A 22,219-nucleotide genomic window follows, 5' to 3' on the forward strand; every position below is an offset into this window, starting at 1 on the left:
AGATAATTAAATAGGCTTTTCAATGTATTTAAAATAATATTAATAATATTTTAGATAATAAAAACGAATATCTATTCAATATATTTATTATATTTTTATTATTTAAAATTTAATTAATATTATTTTAGATATATTGATTATTGTACAATTTTATCTGTAACGAGGGTCTTCAAGTTCAATTCAATTAAATATAATTCTGCCACAATCGGAAGATTTAAATGGTCATAATAGCAGTCTCATCTCCCCGCTATTGGAAAATAAAAAAGATAATAATTACATTGTGGCCATAATCACATGAGAAAAATATATGTTCAATAACACTTTACTTCAATTTTCATTTTAGCTCACGAGAGTATCCATTTTATTTTCAAATTTAATATTTGTAATCTCTAAATTGACCTATTTTCTTCTTTCAAATCTGATAATTATACTCTCATTCTACTCTAAATATTTGTAATCTTCGTGCGGAAAAAAGGATGGCATGGGATAATTTACATATTGGAGGTTCATTAAGTACCAGATATAATTTGATGATACACTGTGAAAAACAATACAATATAGCTATGTGGTCCAGGAGCAAAATTCATTTGCAGGATGCCGTTAATAACAAATGCTTATTAATGAACTTGCTGTGTATATCCAAACTTTAGTATTCAAATCATACAAGAAAAAAGAAAATAAAGCACAGAAGCTTTTGTATATTACAAAAACTTGATTTAGAATGAATACAGCTGATTGAGTAGATACAAAATGTAGACCAGTTCGATCCAACCACCACCGTACAAACTTACTGCCGGTCATGATTTCTCAGACAAGTAATGCCTTAAAAATATTTCCGTTTCAAAGCCATCAAAATAGTTGTCTAAGATATCCTACATTGCAGATCATTGTTTAAGCTTTCTTGAGGAACAGTGCAAATTCTGAACAACTCTTATAGAATTTTATGAAACCGACAGAGATATAGCGGCAGAACGTAGCTTTACACCATCATCTTCCCATTTCAATTGTGGGGCAGTAGCACCAGCTATGACTGTCTGCAATGCATGTAAACCAACTATTTCAATGACAAAATAATAGGAAGTAAACTACTATCTGATATTCATGTAGTTGAAGAGTAACAAATTAGAAAAGAATCCCCCAAAAAGGTTGAAGTTCCCAGCATGTTAGATATGACATCCTTGACTTAAGAAACACTAGAAAGCCTCAGTATAAAATAAAATTATGTTTGTCAACAACTCATACATTACAAATCCATCTTTGGAGTAATACTCTCAAGTGATATGCTACTCTACATACAAAGTCTACTGTAGTTCTAATTGACAAAATGGTCATGCCTTAACATTGTTTATAAGTTCTGGCCAGAACTGATCCTTTTCAGCTGGAGGCAGTCCAAAAGCCACAATGAAACCAGCAAATGTGATGGTTCTGGGGGACAGTAGGTTTGCTAAATTCTTTGGCTGTAACGAGTGGAAACAAGCCAAAATGCGAACAACTGAATCATGCCTATTACATGTATGAAACCACAGCAAATTACTAAAATTAGCTAAGTGCAAAGATCACCAGAACAAAACAGCAACTAGATGAACTACAGAACAATTTATGACACTAGATGTAACAAACAAAAGGAAAATGCATAACCTCAAACTTAGCTTTTCAATAAAATTAAGGTCAAGTACAACGAACGGAGTACCTTGCCACTGTTAACAGCAGCAACCAGGGCAACACGTTGCGTATCAATGCCAAACTCATAGAAGTAATAGTTCCTGTAACATCCATAATTTCATGAGAAACAGTAGAATTTGAACATGAATTTAGTTGGTTGGAACTATCTCAGCTGGGTATGATAGCTAATTCTTGCAGAAAAAACAACAAATAATTGGTTAGTTAATCTTTCACTGTCTTGAAAAGCATTGTGTTAATATAAAATGGATAATTTGCAGAAGGAAATAAAGAAGAAAGGTTTCCAGGTCACTGATTTTACAATTGTAAATAATAAATAAATGTTGACAACTTCCATTCATGGATAACATGATTACCTAAGAGTTTCATCTTCCTTCACCTTTATTGTGCGAGCGGAGTACAAACTTGCACCCCCTGTGAAGATATCACATCAGAAAATATATATCAACCTGAATATGAACATTCAAAAAGAAGAGCTTGACAGCCAGCAGAGCATAAAGTAATTTACATGGAAATATAATACCTAGTGCTATTTTGGCATCACTAGATATGGCTAGACTTGCGCAGCCAATAATGTATTCAAAAAGAATTAAAAGAGATTTACTTGACAAACTCATTGAGCTACAAAATAAATGTATGTTAAATGAATGTTACATGATTCTCAAGTTTAAGTAATCACCAGGGACAAATATCTTTGCTGCTTCCTTCAGAGAGCCTAAATCTGTGATATCTTTGGCCTGTTCATGATGACACAACAATAAAATGAGAGCAAGAATCTTTCTGTTCATCAATAAGAAAGTTTTGTTAAAATATAGAATATTGCTATGCCAATTCGAGCAAGGGGATGTATTCTTCACCATTAGACCTCCCAATCAAGGATTAAGTAATCCATATAGTTTACAGCAAAAAGAGAGCAGAAGCCATACATTAAATATGTCATCCCAAAAACCAAAAGTAACCCCTTCTAACAAAAGCATAACTTATTGTTATTCCTTAGAGGAGACCAGACATGTTCTAAAGTCCACACTCAGTGAAATTAGAAATTCTGTTAGCGCATCTTGAAGACAACCACAAGATATGATGGATTCTCTTGGGTGAATGAAAAAGGACCAAATATATAAAGTAAAAAAGGATCAGATTTCCTCCACAAACCTCTAAAAAGGTGATCTTGAGCTGATTGGATGGCCGAACTACGACACTTAATACTTCTGATCTACAGCAAAAATAAAATGCCAACATTTAAGGATAATAATTTAGTCGTCAAAACATTGATAGAGGGAAATCAAAATAGTTGGCTCTAGCCAATATCATATGCCTTTCGAGAACAAAGAAATGCAGTTTTATCTTGCTGTGTCATACTAACATGATTGCAAGAGGACATAAGAGGTTGTTTCATACTCTATTTCATACTCTTTTTCATATTTTATGATAAGTAGGATAACATCCTATTTCGTTGAATATCCAGTACAAAGGCTACATGCTAGGCATGTCATGTTGCATCTGAAGTAAAATGTATGTTCTAGTATTTATCAGACCAACAATTTTCGTCACTTTTTATTGTGTTTGATTCCCTTTCTTACTAATTGTATGTAGGACGAATATGAGAAGTTCTATAATATCTAAAGGAATTATGCGACGGGCCAATTGATACAATATAATAAATGAAAAGTTAACCGGCAATTCATAGTGTCAACTTGCAAGCACCTAAGAGACTATATTTGCAGTGAGTCTAAAAGAGTACTCAGAATTGTGAAGTATGTGTCCTTAATGTTGCAACAAAGCCCAGTCTTGTAAAGCATCTAATCAGAAACCGATATCCTATATTATCATCAGTGTTTTCTAGAGCAAGTCATACAAAGGTAAGACTACCCACCCATCTGGAGATGCAAAACGAGCAGCAAAAGACTTTGGCTTTACTTTGTCACCGTAGAATGTAAACCCGGCGCTGTAGTCCTGAAAGAACCAGGAACAATCCAAAAGATACAGTCAACCTCACATAAGCAAAACAACAAACAACACGTCTCCATACGTTCTCAAACACTTCCCTACCTCCGGCTCCATGATGTCTTCAAACAGTGGAGGCACACGGATGGAGAATCCATCACCAAAGAACTGAAACCAAGACTTGGTGTTCAAAATTCCACCAAGAATTGGCTTCCTGGGAGAAGCATTTCCGTTCGTTTCGGCAGCAGAGGACACATAAGGAGTTAAGGAGACGAGAGAGATGACCGCAGCGTGGAGACTTACTTCCCTCCTAGAAGAGCAGAAACAGTAGAAGCCCTTGGGAAGAGATCTAGGGTTAGGGTTTTGGATAGGGGGAATTGGAGTAGAAGGGAGAAAGAGACCTACGGCCATGAGGGATGAGGCCGAAGCGAACCAGAGCAAGATGAGGTCAATCTTGTTATTTTATATGGGACTTTTTCGTCATTCTAAAATTATACCACAACGACTCACTTCACCGCGCAGCACATTACTGCCGGATTTCACATGAAATGACGAAATCACCCTCATGTGGACGGGGGAGACGTTAAAAGGCCGTTAACCCTTATCCATATTCAAATCCAGCCACCCAATCAATATCCAGACTTCACCCAGACCATGGGAGAAGGAAAGGAAGAGAAATCCCCCAAAATCCGATGGAATTAAAAACCAACTCTTACTCCATCTCGTCTTTCCTCCAATGGAGACCATCTTCTCTCCCTCTTCCTTCACCCCTCTCCTCAATTCCAAACGCCTACTCCCAAAGAACCCTAACAAGGCACCTTCTTCACTGCTCACTAGACCCATCACTTGTAGTAGTCTGAGGAAGTCAACTCCTCCACCTGCATCAAAGAAGAGTTGGATAACCCACATCCATCATGGCTTGGCGGCCGTCGCCATCTCGCTCGCCATTAATTTCTGCCCAGTCCCGCTGCTCCAATCTGCGGGGCTTGCCTCGGAGTTCGATGTGCTGAGCGAGGGGCCGCCGACAGAATCCTATGTCGTTGATGATGCGGGTGTCCTGAGCCGTGTGACAAAGTCCGATTTGAAGCGGCTGGTGTCTGATCTGGCGTCGAGGAAGAATTTGAGTATTAATTTTATCACTGTTCGCAAGCTAACAGTATGTGCTGTCTCTCTACTAACCCTTTCTGAAATGCTCACATCATGATATAGAACTCTTTTGCTCAATCAGAAGGAATCTTGATTCAATTTCTGCCATTCAATTATAGCACTGCTTCTCGTCTTGTATATTTGGTAGTTGAAACTCAGATGTTGTTGATCTTTGATTTCCTCCAATTTGCTGCTGCTAGTAATAAAAATGTTCAATTATGGCCATCTCATTACAAATTGTAGTTATATGCTCATGACTAGACTGCTCCAGATTACTAATTGCATTGATGCCTCAGCTTGATTCATTGCCATCGTCGGACTTAAATTATCTTTGCTTGGCCTTAATTCTAGATCATAGTATTTGATGCTTTTAGATAGTTTTACTGCATGATTTCTGTGCTGTCACACTAACTGAAAGAAGAATCATTACTTAGACATTGATTGCCATACTTCAATTTATTAGTTAGACTAATCTTCTCTCGCCAAGAGGTCAGTAGATCAAGACAGCCCAAGATTGTACATGAAGTATGCAACCTTTATCATTTTAGTAAAAATTAACAAGTTAAATTGCAGGATTTTAACATACTGAATCATTAGCTATTTTCTAGAGTATCAACCAAACTCACTTTTTATGACCTCCTATTAAGTAAGAGCATAACCCTTTCCTCCAGATGATAATTCGGTAAGTACAAAATATAGTTATTCATATTTTCCCTTTTAAACATCTACAAGTTTGTTGTTTGCTAAATGCATATTTGACACTGGTTTCTTCTATCTACAAGCAATCTGTATTACTTACTCCAATTTTCTTAGTGTGCTTTGCTTCATTCAAGGCAAGAGAAAATTCTACGTTTATCAAACTTTGACGGCTATGTTAAACTTTCATCACAGAGCAAGGCAGACGCTTTTGAATATGCTGACCAGGTCTTGGAGAAATGGTATCCCACAGTGGAAGAAGGCAGCAACAAAGGCATAGTTGTCTTGGTTACCAGTCAGAAAGAAGGTGCAGTAACAGGAGGTCCTGCATTTATTCAGGCCGTTGGAGAAACAATATTAGATGCTACAGTCTCAGAGAATCTTCCAGGTTAGGCATTAATTTTAGTTGCTTGATTTAGATTACTGACTTGTTGTGCTACTTGGAGAAGTTGTTTGACTCATTCACAAAATGCATGTTGAGAAATGACTGCTCGCAAAAATTACAGCTGAATCAGGGACGTCAAACTTGCACCTTCTTAATCCACTCTCTACAAAACAAAGTTTTTGAACATTTAAGAAAAGTAGAGTGCTCATGAGTGTTCAGTTTAATGCACAAGCCAAAGACAAAACCTTGTAAAGAAAATTTTCGTCGGTTCAAGGGTAAGGAATTTATCTCAAATATGGTTTTCCCATTCTAATCACCTAACTTTAAGTTGTAGATTATTAGATTTTCGTAAAGAAATTCTGAAATCTGATTTCATCTTCATACTAGGTGTAGCTGCAGTCAATTGTATCATGAATGTTCCTACCTTTTGTGACATGTTTCAGTTAATCTTTCTTCAAAGAAGTTGCTGCACTGAATTTTTGCATGCTTTTATATAGTAAAAGTAATTTTAAAAAAAAAATCTAGACAATATGGCCAATATTCTTCTAACAACTGGACTAACCTTGGTGTTTTTCTTCATCTTTGCAGTCTTAGCTACAGAAGAGAAATACAATGAAGCAATGTACACTTCTGCAAAACGCCTAGTTGCTGCTATCGATGGGTTGCCAGATCCTGGTGGACCTAAATTCAAGGACAACAAACGGGAATCCAACTTCAAAACCAAAGGAGAAACCGAAGAAAAACGTGGGCAATTCACCCTTGTGGTTGGTGGTTTGCTAGTGATTGCTTTTGTTGTTCCCATGGCTCAATACTATGCTTATGTCTCTAAGAAGTAGGTTGTGCATGTAAAGTAATTACCACAAAATTCCAACTGAGAGAAATTACTCATTAAGAAATTGAGAGCGCATTTTATGAAGAAGAAAGAAAGAAAAGAAATTGAGAGCATAGGACTACGTGATCATAACTGCATTTTATATTTCTTTGAGTTTGTATCCGTAAATGTTTAAGTATCATATAATTTGTAAACTTCCGATACATGTGAAGTCACAGTTATATGGTTACTATAATTTCCAAAACTCTAACAACAGTTGCTCATGGTTTATTACAGCCATTGACTAGCCTTCTGTAATAATCTGTAAAACAAAGAATTATTGTGCTGCACATTTTCCTTCATACGTGTAATCTGTGCAATCCCAATTAACATACTCTGTTCTATCATAATCACAACACATGTAAACTAATTTATCAAAGGTTAGTTAAACATATTGGAAAGTATATATGGGAATTGCAAAAGCTAATTTAAGTTCACCAACTAAATGAGGTTTTGCAGCAAGCTTTTTGCCAATTGCAAGAACAAACTAAGCTTCTATAAGATGCAGCCACATTATATCCTCTCCACAGGAAAAATGGTCTACAGAAATTCTTTTATAAGAGGAAATTGTTTAACATAATCAAAGGATTTGTGTGAAGATCTCCTTTAAGTTACTAAGTAAAAATGCATCTAAAGAGGGATGAAGCAATAACTTGATCCTGTGTCATGGAATAAAATGCATCAGCAAGGTCAATTTGGCATATATCAAACATGCCTTATGGCATTGTGGAACCTGTTGACTGCCTTAACAGTATTCTTTCTTTCAGTAAAATGTTGGTCCTAGTAATTTCATAGTGTGAAGTCTAAATTCCCTAAGACACTACTGAGAATGAAGACAGTTGAATTTGGGTTATAAAAGCAATTTTAAGTCTCAACCTGACAATGTCTAGTGCCTACCACTAACTCCCATTCAGGTTTTAATTCAAACAGTTTAGGGGCACAACAAGCACATGGACATCTAGCTCCCATATTAAAATGTATCACAAGATATTTCCACACAAACTCATTCTTTCTCCCACAATTTGAACTACGCAGTCACAATCATAATTAAATTCCTTTCCCGAATGATCTAACAACTAAGAAAGAAGTAAGCAACAAAGAAAGGGAAGGAATAACATACCTTTAGTTCGGTTACAACTTGATATATGATCCCGGACATAAGCTCCACACTGAACTAAAAATAAATTGAACTACAATAAAAAAATATAGTATCAACCACATAACGACATTACAATCACTCGCGCACAATCATGAGCGGAGGACGTAAGGCGAGATGACATTGGAAATAGGCCTCTCGTTTAGCTATCTCGATAGCACCACTAAAGAAGCATAGCGAGAGACTTAATGGGCACAAAAAACTTCAACAAAGCTGACCTTTGCAAGAATACATGCACGAGAGAATTGGAGTTTTGTAGCTCAGTAGAGATCACACGAAGACACGACATGCACAATCTTATAAATAATCACTACAAATAATACAAAAGACAATGAAAAGATAGAAGATAAAATAGGAGACAATGGATACGACGGGCATAATAATGATGATCATGGTGGCGACGACGACAACAATAATCGCGGAAGAAGGAGAAAAAGGAAAGGAGGAGAAAAAAGAAGAAGAGATTTTTCTCATTCAGGGGGGAGGAACAAGAGAGGTAGAGGAAGAAGAGAAAGAGAAAGGAGAATAATGGGGGAAAAAACATCACATAGGGAGGAGAAAAAGCCTCTCCCTTCCACCCGGCTAAAGTGGAGGGGAAGGGCTTCTCCCTCCTCCTTTCTCTAGTCTCTTTATGTCTTCCTTCATTTCTCTATCCCCGTCCACCCCAAAACCAATTTAATTCCGACGCGGGAAATATCGCTATTGGCCGTTATCTCAGCCAAAATCCTAGTTCACGATGGATTAAGAGTTATCCACTTAGACCTACTTATAACTACCAACTAATACCGATAAAACCCAACTGCTAAATTTTAATTCCTTATAGAGATAGAGAAGGATAGAGACAGTGAAATGAGCGATAACATGACACGAGAAAATCTTCTATGCACGAAAATGAGTACAATTTGCACGGAAGAGAAGGCTCTTCTTCGTAACGAACGAGTTTATTGCTTCGTTACCGGAATTAGCAGCTACCTCCGATGTAGACGTTGCTTTACCACCACCAGTTCATGGCGGCGGCATTGCTATCGGAAACCAACCACAGCCGCCAGAAAAAGAAGAAGGTCATGGTGGAGATACACAAGCATATAGAATTCACCGTTGAGAGCTAAGAGCTTACCACTACGCCATAGAGGCATTTTTTTCATTCGAGGAGCCGTTGACTTGGGAGCGAGAAGCCTCACTTGCAGAACTCTGCAATCTTCACCACGTCACAGTGGATGAGCACGAATCAGAGCTTTCGAAGGCGATGTCAGTTCGAAGGGATTTGTCCCTGGTGATTACTTGAACTTGAGAATCGTGTAAAATTCATTTAAAAGATATCCATTTTGTAGCTCAATGAGTTTGTCAACTAAATGTCTTTCAATTCCTTTTGAATACATTATTGGTTGCACAAGGCTCGCCAGATCTAGTGATGCCAAAATAGCATTAGTTAATATATTTCCATGTAAATTACCTTATGCTCCACTCACTGTCAAGCTCTTCTATTTTGAATGTTCACATTCAGGTATAATATTTAATTTTTTTTTTCTGATGTGATATTTTTACAGGGGGTGCAAGTTTGTACTCGGCTCGCACAATAAAAGTCAAAGGAAGATGAAACTCTTAGGTAATCATGTTATCCATGAATGGGAGTTGTCAACATATATTTCTTATTTACATTACAAAGTCAGTGACCTGGAAACCTTTCCTTTCTTTATTTCCTTCTGCAAATTATCCATTTTATATTAACACAATGCTTCTCAAAATAGTGAAAGATTAATTAACCAATTATTTGTTGTTTTTTCTGTAAGAATTAATTATCATCACCTAGTCAGCTGAGATAGTTCCAACTAACTAAATTCATGTTCAGATTCTAATGTTTCTAATTTCTTATGAAATTATGGATGTTACAGGAACTATTACTTCTACGAGTTTGGAATTGATACGCAACGCGTTGCCCTGGTTGTCGCTGTTAACAGTGGCAAGGTACTCAATTCGTTGTACTTAACCTTAATTTTATTGAAAAGCTAAGTTTGAGTATATGCATTTTCCTTTTGTGTGTTACATCTAGTGTCATGAATTGTTCTGTTCTGGTGCTCTTTGCACTTGGCTAATAATTTTAGTAATTTGTTGTGGTTTCATACATGTAATAGGCATGATTCAGTTGTTAGCAAACCTACTGTCCCCCCGAAACCACCTCATTTGCTGGTTCCAGTGTTGCTTTTGGACTGCCCCCAGATGAAAAGGATCAGTTTTGGCCAAAATTTTTAGGCTATGTTAATGCGTGACCATTCTATCAATTAGAACTATAGTGGACTTTGTATTTAGAGTAGCATATCACTTGAGAGTATTCCTCCAAAGATGGATTTGTAATGTATGAGTTGTTGATAAACAGACCTTTTTCTTTTTCTTTTCGATTGAGGCTTTCTGGTGTTTCTTAAGTCAAGAATGCCATATCTAACATGCTGAGAGCTTCAACCTTTTTGGAAGATTCTTTTCTAATTCTTTACTCTTCTGCTACATGAATATCAAATAGGATTTTACTTCCTATTTTTTTGTCATTGAAATAGTTGGTTTACATGCATGGCAGACAGTCATAGCTGGTGCTACTGCCCCACAATTGAAATGGGAAGATGATGGTGTGAAGCTACGTTCTGCCGCTATATCTCTGTCAGTTTCATAAAATTCTACAAGAGTTGTTCATAATTAGCACTGTTCCTCAGAAAGCTTAACAATGGGTTGCTATGTAGGATTCTTAGACGAATATTTTGTCCTCTTTTTTCCTTTTCCTTTTGGCTTTCAAACCGGAATATCTCCAAGGCATCTCTTGTGTGAGAGTTTGTACGGCGGAGATTGGAGAGACACGAAACGAACTGGATACCAGACCTCGTTTGTGAAGTCTGAACATCACAAACTATTGAGGGAAGGAAGTATCTCTTTTCAATACGAGCTTTTATTTCTAAAAAAGAAAAAAAATATATCTAGTGATGAGCACGAATCAGAGCTTTCCTTTACCGTTCCTGGGTCAAATATGATTCCTTGGGTTGGCGTTGGGTGCTGCATGAGCGCAGCTGCTCTGTACCTGCTGGGAAGAAAAAGTGGAAGGTGCTGGTTGAGTTTAATGCAAATTGTTTCACTTGGAGTTGCTTCTTTGATGTGCTTCTAATAATGAGCTCGATGTGGTTTCAGGGATGCTGATGTTCTCAAGTCGGCCACTAGGGTTGGCCAATTGAAGGATCTGGGTGAGTTGTGAGCCTGGGATTATCTTGCTTTTGCCCTAATGACTACATTGTTCTTGATGGAATTTTAGTTTTTTGTTGAACTTTATTTTACCACAGGTGATGTTTAGTCATTATCCTACTATACTTGATTGAATTGTTAGAGTGGGTGAAGTGTATTTACTTTTTCTCGCAGCGGCTATTTTAGATACTGATTGTAAGGTTCTTCCTCTTGTTAAAATTTCGGGGCGAGTTGGTTCGGATGCACCGATAAACTGTGAACCAAGTGATTCGAGAGGCGTAATAGTTGAGGAAAGGGTATGTATAGGATCTCCATTTATTCTTCTGCTTGTTTGCGACAAGTCTACGAGTTTGCAGTTTGTAGCCTGTCATTTCCAGTTATGTGAATCGTCTGATTTTTCTTCGTAGGAAGAGCTGCACTCCTCTAAGCGTAATGATGCTGGGTCATGGGAACAGCACATTACTTTGAAGTCTCCTACGAATACAGAGGTTCCATGGTACTTGGTAAGTTGTGATTATAGAGGTTTCATCTCATGCTACGTTAGACATCATTTTTACCTGGACCAAAATTGCAGTGATCCTCTGAGCCTACAATGACGGTAAATGGTGGAAGTTATTTGTTCTATGGGGATTAGAATGGTTGCTATCAGAGGAATTTGTAATCTGGTTTATGTATACCTTTCTAACTAAACAGCTGTTCTTGTGCATATGAGGTTTTGAGGTCTTACACACTGTTAATATAATAATAAATTCCAGGATGATGAGACTGGCCGTGTTTATGTTGAGAAGGCTCATGGTGCTACTGGTCTGGTGCTAACTGTTGCAGCTGATGTTTTTGAGTCAAAACGATCTCCAGACCAGATCCGATCTCTAGACCCTATAAATCTGAACTACTACATGCAAGGTCCCGAGGTTTGTCTATTCAAGATCTTGATGTAAAGGCTTATGAGATTGTTCTCTGATTAATATTACTTACTTTTCAGAGATCTGGTGTTAGAAGAATTAAAAAGATTCTTCCAATTGGAACTTCCTTGACTGTGGTTGGTGAGGTAATACTTAAAGCCCTGTTTGTTTTGAATTTATAGACTTCTCTTGAACTTGTTCGGACATCTCTAATCTGATTCAGTAATCAAATATATTTTATTCTTATCATATGTAATCGAGTTCATTCTTAAAAGATTTAAGACTAGAAAATGAGACTAACTAATTGAATTTGGGACTTAAACTCAAACCAAATAAGTCCTAAATGTCTTTAATTGGATTCTGCTATGAAATTTCCCCTTTGGAGAAGCTAATAATGTTTAATCTCAGAGAAAAAAACATGATGTTTAACTTTTCACATTTGGAGTTAGAAAAAGGGTATTTCCACTGAATGGTTCTCAGATGTGGTTAATATCTTTTTTTCCTCCCTAAAGTACGACAAGTTCCTTTCTTTATTCTTGGTCACATGTTTCTTGCATGTTGATCAACAATTCAACATCCACAGTGTAGTTTGTAAAAGAACATAGATTATGTTTTTAGCTCTTCTTACTCCCTTTTCTGGTTCTTAGACTTCTTTGTATTCCTGAAAGGCTGTTAAAGATGATACTGGGAGAGTTCGAGTTCAACGACCACATAAAGGGCCTTTTTGTGTCTCGGAAGAAGACATTGATCAACTTATTTCGCATGTAGGAAGATGGGCTTGGTAGGATCTTACCAATTACAAAAACATGTGGCTTATCGTGCGTTTGCATTACATAGCGACTACGACTTTATACAAAGAGATATGTTTTAAAAGTATTTTGTATTATACTGATACTATGGTTACTCTTAATAGGTGGTACAACTTTGCTTCTCTGGGATTTACTGCTGTTGGTGCCTGCCTGCTTGCAAAACATGCAGCTCAGTATTTTTTGGAAAGACGGCATTGGTGGGAATTGCATAAAAGGTTACTATCATTAAAATCCTTAGTTGTGTTATGGGGAAATTTATGAAAAAGAAAAATTAATTTGTTACAATAGAATTTATTCACTTCTTATATGGCAAGTTATCTAGAAATTAAACATATTAGTTGTTTGGGAAATACATCAAAAATACTCAACATTTGTTTTTATTATATTTATACTTTACCGTATAGATATTTATCATTCGATTTTTGCATTTAGCTTATAATGCCTCAAAAACACCGTGCCATTATTTCATTAATTGTCCGTCACCATATAAATGAGTTAATATAATTATAAATTCAAAATGACTATGATACCCTTAAATAAACTTTTTTGGATTAAGATAAAAATAAATTGAGAACTGTATTATACTGATACTATGGTTACTCTTAATAGGTGGTACAATTTTGCTTCTTTGGGATTTACCACTGTTGGTGCCTATCTGCTTGCAAAACATGCAGCTCAATATTTTCTGGAAAGATGGCGTCGGAAGGAATTGCACAAGAGGTTATATTTAATTTGAACAATCATTAAAATCCTTAGTTCTGTTATGGGGAAATTTATGAAAAAGAAAAATTAATTTGTTACATTAGAATTTATTCACTTGGATTGTCTATATTGCAGGTTATTCGAGTAGTTGTTTGTAATTTAAGGTCGTGTGTGCTTACCTCGAGCACTGGGATTGATATTTTTAAATCACAATCTTTGAGTCTCTAATACGATATCGAGTTCTTCAAGGATGTTTTTAGTATGATATTGAACTTGTTGGAGTTTTACGAGAAATGTTAGGACGCTTCTAATAAATACTTAAGAACATATTATTAGGTCCAGATTGATCCAATTAGGCAGCAAAGGATTCCAATTGCCCTTACCCATAGCCATCAAAATTGTGCCATAATAACACGCTGTACGTTCTAACCTGAATGAATCTTTCATTAATTCCTTCCCTTCAATAATTTGCATGAAGGAATAGGACAAAATTAAGTTAATAAAACTAATAATTGCAAGAGATGGTCTTCTCCGCTGCTTGTGTTTCCTACTCTCCTCTCCCCTTTTCTAGCCATTTTGGCCAGGAGAGGAGAGGGGAAGGGCTTCTCCCTCCTCTTTACTCCCTATAGTATCTTTACGATTTTATTCATTTCTTTACCCTCCTCCCTACCGTATTGGCTTACTTTTTTGTTTGTAATGTCCGCCCGATTGTGTTTACTTACTTTTTTAGTATGTAAATAGTTTGCCAATCCCATATCTTTTACTTTTCTTCAAATATTTTTTTGTTTTCTTCAAGAGCTCTATATAAAGTTGCTTTGAAATCGCAATTTAGTGTAATCGCAATCAAGTTTACTAGTTTCGGCCATCCCACTCGGGATTGACCCTAGTCAATTTTGATCCTGATCGTTTCTATCGATACCCGATACATTTCGGGCCGAAACAAGTCGGATCCGACCCAAGGGGCCATCAATTATTGATGAACCCCTCCCCCTACCACGTGACTCTTTCTCTCTTCTCTCTCTTTACTTTCTTTTTTTTTTCTTTTTCTCTCTCTTTTTCTTTCTCTCTTTTTCTCTCTTCCTCTCTTTTCCTACTTTCTCACCTTTTCCATCGGAACTAAGTAGATCTCCGGCGCCCTTGACCTTCGACAACGTTCTCCGACGAATATTCGACAACCTCGACCTCCAACGACCTCGGATGAGTTTTTTTTTCCAATTTATGCTGCTTCACATCAGCAGCAGCATCTGTTGCTGCTATGGAGCAGTGCAGCAAGGACAACAACTGAGAGAGAGGGGGGAAAGGAGAAAGAAAAAGGAGGGAAATAAGTAAAGAAAGAAAAAATTAGAAAAAAAATTAAGAGGGTTTTATTTATTTTTTTTAATTTTAAATTATTTTATATTTTATTTTGATTTTTGTTTATGTATACTTACGAGTTACAAGCAAAAAATAGTAAATATTAAATTATCAATGGCTCCACAAGATAAGTTATATGATACCGACATCGTGGCAATATTGTAGTATTATTGGATAAGATAAAAAAATGTGTTAAATGTAATTGATGCAGAAAGGAAATGAGACTAATAGCAAAAAAAATTTTAAGTCAAACTGTATCTTCATCATAGTATGAAAAAAATTAGACTACTTTCTTCTTGATCCACTCCAAAACACGTAACCGATTGACTATAAAAAGATTAGAAAAGTTAATTTTTTATCATTATAATATGAGATTGAGGAAAAGAAATAAAAAAAAAAGCAGAAAACGAACAACTGATTGATTTAAATTATGTTTTCGATGAAGAAAACTCCTTGACTCCATAGATCAGAAAAGTAGATGACGGATTACTAGATGACAGAGATAGCCCATAGTTAAATGAGATATTGGGACAGACCACAATAAGGGCAGAAACTAGTATGAGTCGTTCGGCAGTAAGAGGTAGTATGCCTCCTAGTATCAATCATAATCCTGATAATACACTTGGTGGTGAGATTGTCTCATCTATATTTGCTGAGAAAAATCAAGAAGGCATAAGGATTGAAAACAGAGAAATTTAGGATGTATATACATATCAACGACGTCATCATAAAAATGTTGCTTCCTATAATTATGTTACATCGATTATTTATTATTTAGAGCCATCAGAAGATTCATATGTTGGTTATTATCCTCAATATTCTCAATAGTCTCAGACACAAGATACATATACTGGTTATTATTCTCCTTAGACACAAGTCACACAACAAGATTCATACAATATGACTAATATGATGAAATTACTTTTTGGATCATTGAGTCCTGAGCATCATTATTAACAAAATTATGGTAATTATGATGATAAAAACCACAAAAATTTACGACAACTAACTCAGTATTCATCAAAGTTTTAAATTTTGAGTAAGTTAATATATTTTTAAATTTTTTAGGCTTCATATGTGAGTAATTTTTTAAAATTTTCCTGACATTTTTTCTAAATTTTTAGAAAATTTTCTGTATTTTTAAGTAATATTTATAATTTTACGTAATTAAAAAATAGTTCGATCCGATACAAGCAGCCCTTACAGCCGATATGTATCGTTTTTTTATCCCGATACGGAAAACTTTGATCGCAATGCATGGGTCAAAACTCAAAGAGGGCTTACTTTTGAAACATAATGATTCCCAGCATCTCTGAACCATCTAGGTCACGTATCAATAGATGCTCATACTTAGTTGTGTAATTTATAAGTATTTTTTATTTCTTTTCCCATTGTTCTGTTTGGTCGCCCTTGGATTTGAAGGATGGAAGCTTTTTAAGCCCATTCGGGCTTGTTGTTCTAATGTTCTGTATTTTCGGCATGCTTCTGTGTTGTTGCTTATCTAGTTTGTTCCTTCTCCTTTCAGCTAGTGAGCTCCCTTCTGCTAGTGGACTGTCAGTGAAGCTTTTCCTTAGCACTCCATAAGGTTGTGCATGCGTGGGGGCTAGGTCTGCAGTAGTCATGACAGAATTGCTAAATGTTAGGTTCTTTGTGTCTATGTCACTGCCTGGGTTTGTGTGTGTGTGTGTGTGTGCGCGCGTAATTCTTCCACTTTGGGTTGAATACAATGTATTTCCTTATTTTATCGTTGATGATTGTCAGCATTGTGAGACTTGTTTTAAGAAGCACTTCTCTATCTCTCCGGTTTCTTCTGTGCATAAGACTTGTAATCATTTAAATGAATCTAATGAAATCATGGCATCTTTTGCAGTTCTATCGGAACGAAATAATCACTTGAGCATTTGTCCGACTGAAATGAAGCTTTATTTATTGATAAACAATTATGAGTAATAACTACAATGCATTACATCGGGAAATTGAGGGAAGACTGAGACTGGCCACTAAAACTCTAGTTTAAGAAGGAACGGCATCATATCTGAGAATGGTGGATCAGAATATTTTCCTGTGAGTATTTGCGATGAAATATGAAGATTTGCAGCTTCTGTGTAATGTATGCCATCCCAATTAACATACTCTGTTGTATCATTGCAGCCTAGCGCTGTTACAGAACTCCCATTAAGAGTTTTTGTTTGTCCGCATGGGATTCTACTATCGTAATTTAATGGTGGCCCCCCATATCCACAGCACGCTGCTAAAGGATCTTCAAAACCTGCAAGAAATTACGCGTATCAAATATTTCCCATTTCGGGGTGTCAGCTGATTCAACTAAAAGAGCAACCAGAAATTGAAGAACATTGATTCTGCAGATGGTAAATTGCTTAAAGGAATAGTTAAGAAGTCAAGGTATTTCTTATGGCTGGATATCATTTTATCAAATGCTGCCAAAAATGGCTTAACATTTCCAATACTAACGTGAAAGCAAATCAGGAGTGATGAAGTTACATGTTCAAGAAAAGGTAATTGAAAACTACCACCATAGACGTCAGAAACACAATCTATCACAACACCATAGCTGAGCAATTGTTGAGTAGATGTCATCTTGTTTAATCATGTAAAATGCTTCTAATTACGCAATGCAAATTGTTTAAGCAGATCAAGTTCTCATAATATATACGGTTAAAGATAGTAGTAATATTTGGAGTCACTATTATTTCTGTAATCTTTACTAATGTTATATTAAATCCAAGAAAGAGCCACTAATGTCATCCAAATTAAACTACATAAATAAAGGTAAAGCTACTAAAGTCTTTCCAGATGTGTGGTTCCTATGATCTAAATAAATTATAATAATTAAAATAAGCAACGGATCATTTTGCATACCATATCGAGAGAAATTTGCAATGAGGTCGTGCTTTATGGAGTAGATGTCCACATAAGTAATGCTTGCATCCGCATAATTTCCCTGCAACTTTGTACAAAGTGCATGGAGTTGTAAATTGAAAAGCTTCGCTGCACGGTTGTGGGAGCCAACACATCCGAGCTCATCCAATTTTGATGGATTTTTACCAAAAGCAGCTATATTCTGAGCTAAGCACCCAAGAGGACCTGTATTATGAATCCAGAATTTCCTAGCACCTTGATCATATAATTTCTGGAAGTAAGAAAGAAGATGAATATCAGAATATAACACCTACTACTTACCCACAGGTAAACTAATCAGTCAAAGTATAGTTAAGCATATTGGAAAGTAAACATAGAAATTAAGAAAAAGAATCTAATTCAAATTAACTATCTAAAAGAAGTTTTGCAGCAAGCTTGCCAATTGCAAGAACAAAGAGAGCTTCTATAAAATCATAAATCACAGCACAGACAAATCTTAGTCTTTTAACAAGAAAAATGACCCTATAGAAATTTGGATGCTTTTATAAGATAAATTCTTGAACATAATGATAGGTTCTATGGTACCAAAAAATAGACTCTGATACTAATGATAGGTTACGGAACGATTTCCTTCAAGATCTGGATTTTTATTGCAGGAAGCAGTTCGCGCAACCAAGAAAAAATATTCACCAAATATTCTTCCGTAGTCAGAAAATTACGAAACTAAATGAGATCGATCCGTAATTCTCTGATCTACGATTTTCGTATTTATGTTCTTCACAGATTCAAATTGCAACTGAGACGAAATTACGATTTAGTGCGGATGATGGTGGTGGTGACGAATGGAGTGGATGTTAGGATTATAAATGATAATGGAGATGAGAGTAGATTATCGATGTAGTTTAAGGGATAAAGATTAAGGAGAAGAAGTAGTCGAGATCCCAAATAAGAGGGAGGACTTGACAAACGAGGAAGATTAGAAATTAGGAGAGACCTTGCCAACGGTAGAGATGGTAGGTTGATGAAGAGAGAGGAGGGAGATTAGGGTAAAGAGACTAGAGAGAAGATAGAGAGGCAAGAAACCAATATTCTAATAGCATAATGATTTTGACTATCATCCACACCTTTATAGAGGCTAGCCAACAAGTCAAAATAATAATTATTAACCTAAATTCTAGCAGACTCCCGCCGATCGCGTTCGAACGCTCTTGATCGCATTTGAACGCACAAAAAACGGTCTCTGTTTTTGCAAACCTGATGCATGCGTTTGGACGCGGAGACCTATAGAAAATTTATTTTAATGAAAATAAATAACTAATGCAATAAAAAAAGACTCTAATAAAGTGTATCACATAACTAGGGGACCTATCTGGTAGATCATTTAGCATTGACTAAGTAAAATACATTTAAAAAGAGGGATCAATCATACCTTGAGTCCAGTTTCAAATTCCAACAAGATAACTGGAATAGAAGCAATGACTTGATCCTCTGTCTTGGAATAAAATGCACCGGCAAGGTCATTTTGGCCTATATCAAACATATAGAGTCCCTGACTGAAAAAATCCACTTGAGGAATATATTTCTTGAACTTGTTCCCTGAAACAACCACATAAAAATTGTCCAGGTCATACCTCACAAAGATCTGCAATTTTATGAATGCTACAAATATCGAAATAATATTGTTGATGAATAGTGACTTTATGCTTCCATATTAAAATGCCTATTCTTTTGCTTGGCAATCCTACTTGGGGCCAACAGATGAATCAGTCGGTTACAGATTGAATTTTTTGTTCTTGGTTTAGACATTTCAAAAAGTAGGGTTCAAGTTGGTTTGGATCTTTGATGGAAGTATAATATCATTAGTTCTGACTTGGACCTACTAAAAGCAAGTAAAATAGTTACATATGTACATGCATTTTTTTTTTGCTTCTCATGTTCAAATTTCACAAGTTATAACATCACTACCATATTAGGGAACAGATGCTTATGTTTTACTCTTGCAGCGAATTAGTTTTTAACAACATAAACTATCATACCTTTAGCTAGCAATTGAAGAACTCGATCTTTGAATCGGAGGAACTGAGAAACCTGTATCCCAAAGGAAAATGGGCTGACAGATGATGCTGTCGCTGGAAGTATTGTGGACCCAGCTACAGCAAAGTTACAACCTTTCTGAAAACTAGGAGCACCAACGGCATCTAGATATGCATTAAGGAATGGCATATCCATAGCGTCCACTGAAGTGAAGTGACTAATCATTAATTCAGCATCATATCTCAGCATCCAAAGAGAAATTTCAGAGAAAATGAACCACAAGGAGATAAAGTTGTAAGCAATTAGTTGTGTGTGTGTGTGTGTGTGTGTGTGTGTGTGTATCAACATCAGATAAACTTATAAAAGGCAATCCCAATTCCAAGCAATAGGATCAATATTCTATTGCCTTAGGGGTCCATGGCATTACTGGAACCTGTTTGCTTTTGTGGGCAAGCAGGTATAGTAAGACGGTAGTTATAGATATCTATAATTACGTTCTATATTGAGAAGGAGCAACTGATCAAGTTGTTATAACCTTTGATAAGACTAATTATGAACAGATTTTATGGCTTTATGTAATTACCATCAATACCAACCTAACTCTTTCATGAAAATGATAACCTAGCAATTTCATTGTGTGAGGTTTAAATTCCGTACAGTATACTGAAAAAGTGAAGTAGGCTTACTTGGATTTGTCTCCCATCCAGCAATCTAAGAATCAAAATATTTGGGTTATAGAAGCAATCAAGTCTCAACCTGACAATGCCTACCACTAACTCCCATTGAGGTTCTAATTCAAACAGTTTAGGGGCACGACCAGAACATAGAGATCTATTTCCCAAATCTATTCTTTCTCCCGTAATTTGAACTATACAGTTACAACCATAACATAAATTCCTTTCTCTAACGATTGAACAGCCAAGAAAGAAGTAAGAAAGAGAGGGAAGGAATTACATAAGAAATCGATGACGAGCCGGCCATCGCAGAACCGGCCGGCCGGCTTGAGGAAGAAGGTCTGCCCATACGGCGGGTCGATGCTCTCAAACCCAGCAGCGACGCGCGCACCTGTGTCGGAATTCGAGTCACCGAAGTTGAACACCGCTGGGTAATTAAAATCTGGAGCAGCAGCAGCTGCAGCAACCACCAAGGCGAAGAGCAAGACGATATGGATGGCGATCCGGATCTCAGAAATAGGAAATATAGCCATGGTGAATATTTATATGTTTGATTCTTGGTTGCAAACAACTCCCTTTGAGGTCTCAATCCTCAGTTCCTAAAAGCATAGGAAGGTTGAAAGTTAATATATGAGGAAAAGAGAGTTTTGGTGGGAACCCACCTACCAGAACCGATTGGTAATTTTGTACGCTACTCCTCCAGAATCCAGATGTGCTTCTCCGACGCAGCCATGCTTGGAAGAAACAGCTTGGAAACTTTATACTGCAATCAATCTGTCTTCCTTGTTTGGTTTTCTAATCCACCTTGAGGTCAAAGTTCAAGTTTTTTTAAAATTTTACCGTGGACTTTGACAAGTAAAATAAAATTAATTATTGATAGATAAGGGGGCAGGGGGGGGGGGAAATTAAACTATATGGAAATCGTGAGAATTAAACTTAAGAAGTCGAAATCGTATATATTTTCTATTAAAACATTAAAACAGAAGATCAAACAAAACCTATCAGATTATTTACGATTAATGTTAACGCTAGCTTTGTCTCCTTACAAAACTAACAACCGAATAACTCGTGATAGATACGCTCCTTCTGAATATATCTCATCACCTGCCAAAGCTCCGATCTTTGCTCCTCCGGCGAGACGTGCAGAAGACGCCGGAAAGCCATCAGCGAAGCTTGTTGCTCTTTAGCAAGAGGCTCCTTCGACGAGCACACCGCCATCACGGGCTCACGGCATAGCGGTAAGCTTTCAGCTCCAAAGAGCGAGTCTCCACCGCTCGTGCGTCCCGTGTCGACGTCGTCGTAAGACTTCTCTTTTGCGGCGCAGGACCTTCTTCTTTTCGACGCCTGATGAGTTTGATATCGTTCGCGCCGGTAACGAGCTTTCTCTTCCGCTGCCCGCTTCGTTTCGCTTTGCGACCCCAAGCGACGGGCTTGACCGCCTCAGGAGGTCGTTTGGATCCTGGAACTGCCGGCTGCGGCGAAGCCACTGCCGACGGTAAGGCAAGAACCGGACTGAAAAATCCATGGAAGCAATCTTATCTCCCGCCTCCGGATCGTGATATTTATTGCTAATCCTAATCCCACTTCGATTCGTTTAGACAAAATTTATCAAAAACACCCTAAATTTATTTTATAATCATTCAGACCTCATAAGGACATTTATCATTTTCACCCAACAGTAGAATACCGAATTGAGAATATTCTATCATTTTCTAATAAAAGTTAAAAGAAAAAGACCTCTAATTTGATATTTTAATTTCATTTTACT

At 36.7% G+C, this 22,219-nt stretch overlaps 4 protein-coding genes across 8 annotated transcripts; 2 read left to right on the forward strand and 2 right to left on the reverse strand.

The window, feature by feature from the left end:
• Positions 1-611: 611 nt before the first annotated feature.
• LOC140781260 (uncharacterized) lies at positions 612-4,231 on the reverse strand. Its single transcript, XM_073127179.1, has 7 exons — positions 3,730-4,231; positions 3,554-3,633; positions 2,833-2,893; positions 2,360-2,417; positions 2,037-2,094; positions 1,691-1,763; positions 612-1,034 (listed from the first exon to the last, which is right to left on the reverse strand). Exons 1-7 carry the CDS (start codon positions 4,033-4,035, stop codon positions 942-944), a joined length of 729 nt encoding a protein of 242 aa, XP_072983280.1. The 5' UTR covers positions 4,036-4,231; the 3' UTR covers positions 612-941.
• Positions 4,232-4,360: 129 nt separating this feature from the next.
• Positions 4,361-6,962, forward strand: LOC140781259 (UPF0603 protein OsI_019212, chloroplastic). The gene is made up of 3 exons (XM_073127178.1): positions 4,361-4,780; positions 5,662-5,854; positions 6,440-6,962. Exons 1-3 carry the CDS (start codon positions 4,361-4,363, stop codon positions 6,685-6,687), a joined length of 861 nt encoding a protein of 286 aa, XP_072983279.1. The 3' UTR covers positions 6,688-6,962.
• Positions 6,963-10,864: 3,902 nt separating this feature from the next.
• On the forward strand, positions 10,865-16,752 carry LOC140781264 (E3 ubiquitin-protein ligase SP1-like). Of its 3 annotated transcripts, XM_073127186.1 has the most exons (10): positions 10,865-10,962; positions 11,047-11,099; positions 11,272-11,393; positions 11,505-11,600; positions 11,853-12,008; positions 12,080-12,145; positions 12,668-12,780; positions 12,913-13,023; positions 13,418-13,528; positions 16,389-16,752. In XM_073127186.1, the coding sequence occupies exons 1-10, from the start codon at positions 10,889-10,891 to the stop codon at positions 16,390-16,392; spliced, it is 906 nt and encodes a 301-aa protein (XP_072983287.1). In that variant the 5' UTR covers positions 10,865-10,888; the 3' UTR covers positions 16,393-16,752. The 3 variants fall into 3 exon arrangements, with proteins under 3 accessions (XP_072983287.1, XP_072983286.1, XP_072983288.1); XM_073127185.1 differs by lacking the exon at positions 16,389-16,752 and having other exon boundaries at positions 13,418-13,743; XM_073127187.1 differs by lacking the exon at positions 16,389-16,752 and having other exon boundaries at positions 11,329-11,393; positions 13,418-13,743.
• An 11-nt stretch (positions 16,753-16,763) lies between these two features.
• Positions 16,764-21,995, reverse strand: LOC140781263 (GDSL esterase/lipase At1g54790). 3 transcript variants are annotated; one of them, XM_073127181.1, is made up of 6 exons: positions 21,556-21,995; positions 20,732-21,255; positions 19,780-19,980; positions 19,173-19,339; positions 17,744-18,014; positions 16,764-17,132 (listed from the first exon to the last, which is right to left on the reverse strand). In XM_073127181.1, exons 2-6 carry the CDS (start codon positions 20,982-20,984, stop codon positions 16,864-16,866), a joined length of 1,161 nt encoding a protein of 386 aa, XP_072983282.1. In that variant the 5' UTR covers positions 20,985-21,255; positions 21,556-21,995; the 3' UTR covers positions 16,764-16,863. The 3 variants fall into 3 exon arrangements, with proteins under 3 accessions (XP_072983282.1, XP_072983284.1, XP_072983283.1); XM_073127183.1 differs by lacking the exon at positions 21,556-21,995 and having other exon boundaries at positions 20,732-21,050; positions 21,118-21,304; XM_073127182.1 differs by lacking the exon at positions 21,556-21,995 and having other exon boundaries at positions 20,732-21,050; positions 21,114-21,248.
• Between the last annotated feature and the right edge of the window lie 224 nt (positions 21,996-22,219).

This window comes from Typha latifolia, chromosome 2, assembly GCF_019914945.1.
Source record: "Typha latifolia isolate L0001 chromosome 2, TyphaL0001v2, whole genome shotgun sequence".
In the NCBI taxonomy this organism is placed as follows: Eukaryota; Viridiplantae; Streptophyta; class Magnoliopsida; order Poales; family Typhaceae; genus Typha; species Typha latifolia.

Coding starts and splice junctions, on each gene's coding strand:
- LOC140781260 (XM_073127179.1), bottom strand. CDS start 4,035: ATGGCCGTAGGTCTCTTTCTCCCTTCTACTCCAATTCCCCCTATCCAA. Junction 2,894..3,553: donor CGTTTTGCATCTCCAGATGG/GTGGGTAGTCTT, acceptor TTTTTGCTGTAG/ATCAGAAGTATTAAGTGTCG. Junction 2,418..2,832: donor TCAAGATCACCTTTTTAGAG/GTTTGTGGAGGA, acceptor CATCATGAACAG/GCCAAAGATATCACAGATTT.
- LOC140781259 (XM_073127178.1), top strand. CDS start 4,361: ATGGAGACCATCTTCTCTCCCTCTTCCTTCACCCCTCTCCTCAATTCC. Junction 4,781..5,661: donor TCACTGTTCGCAAGCTAACA/GTATGTGCTGTC, acceptor CTTTCATCACAG/AGCAAGGCAGACGCTTTTGA. Junction 5,855..6,439: donor AGTCTCAGAGAATCTTCCAG/GTTAGGCATTAA, acceptor TCATCTTTGCAG/TCTTAGCTACAGAAGAGAAA.
- LOC140781264 (XM_073127185.1), top strand. CDS start 10,889: ATGATTCCTTGGGTTGGCGTTGGGTGCTGCATGAGCGCAGCTGCTCTG. Junction 11,601..11,852: donor CAGAGGTTCCATGGTACTTG/GTAAGTTGTGAT, acceptor AATAAATTCCAG/GATGATGAGACTGGCCGTGT. Junction 13,024..13,417: donor TGGTGGGAATTGCATAAAAG/GTTACTATCATT, acceptor TACTCTTAATAG/GTGGTACAATTTTGCTTCTT.
- LOC140781263 (XM_073127181.1), bottom strand. CDS start 20,984: ATGGCTATATTTCCTATTTCTGAGATCCGGATCGCCATCCATATCGTC. Junction 19,981..20,731: donor GCTCGTCATCGATTTCTTAT/GTAATTCCTTCC, acceptor ACTTCACTTCAG/TGGACGCTATGGATATGCCA. Junction 19,340..19,779: donor TCTTCAATTGCTAGCTAAAG/GTATGATAGTTT, acceptor TGGTTGTTTCAG/GGAACAAGTTCAAGAAATAT.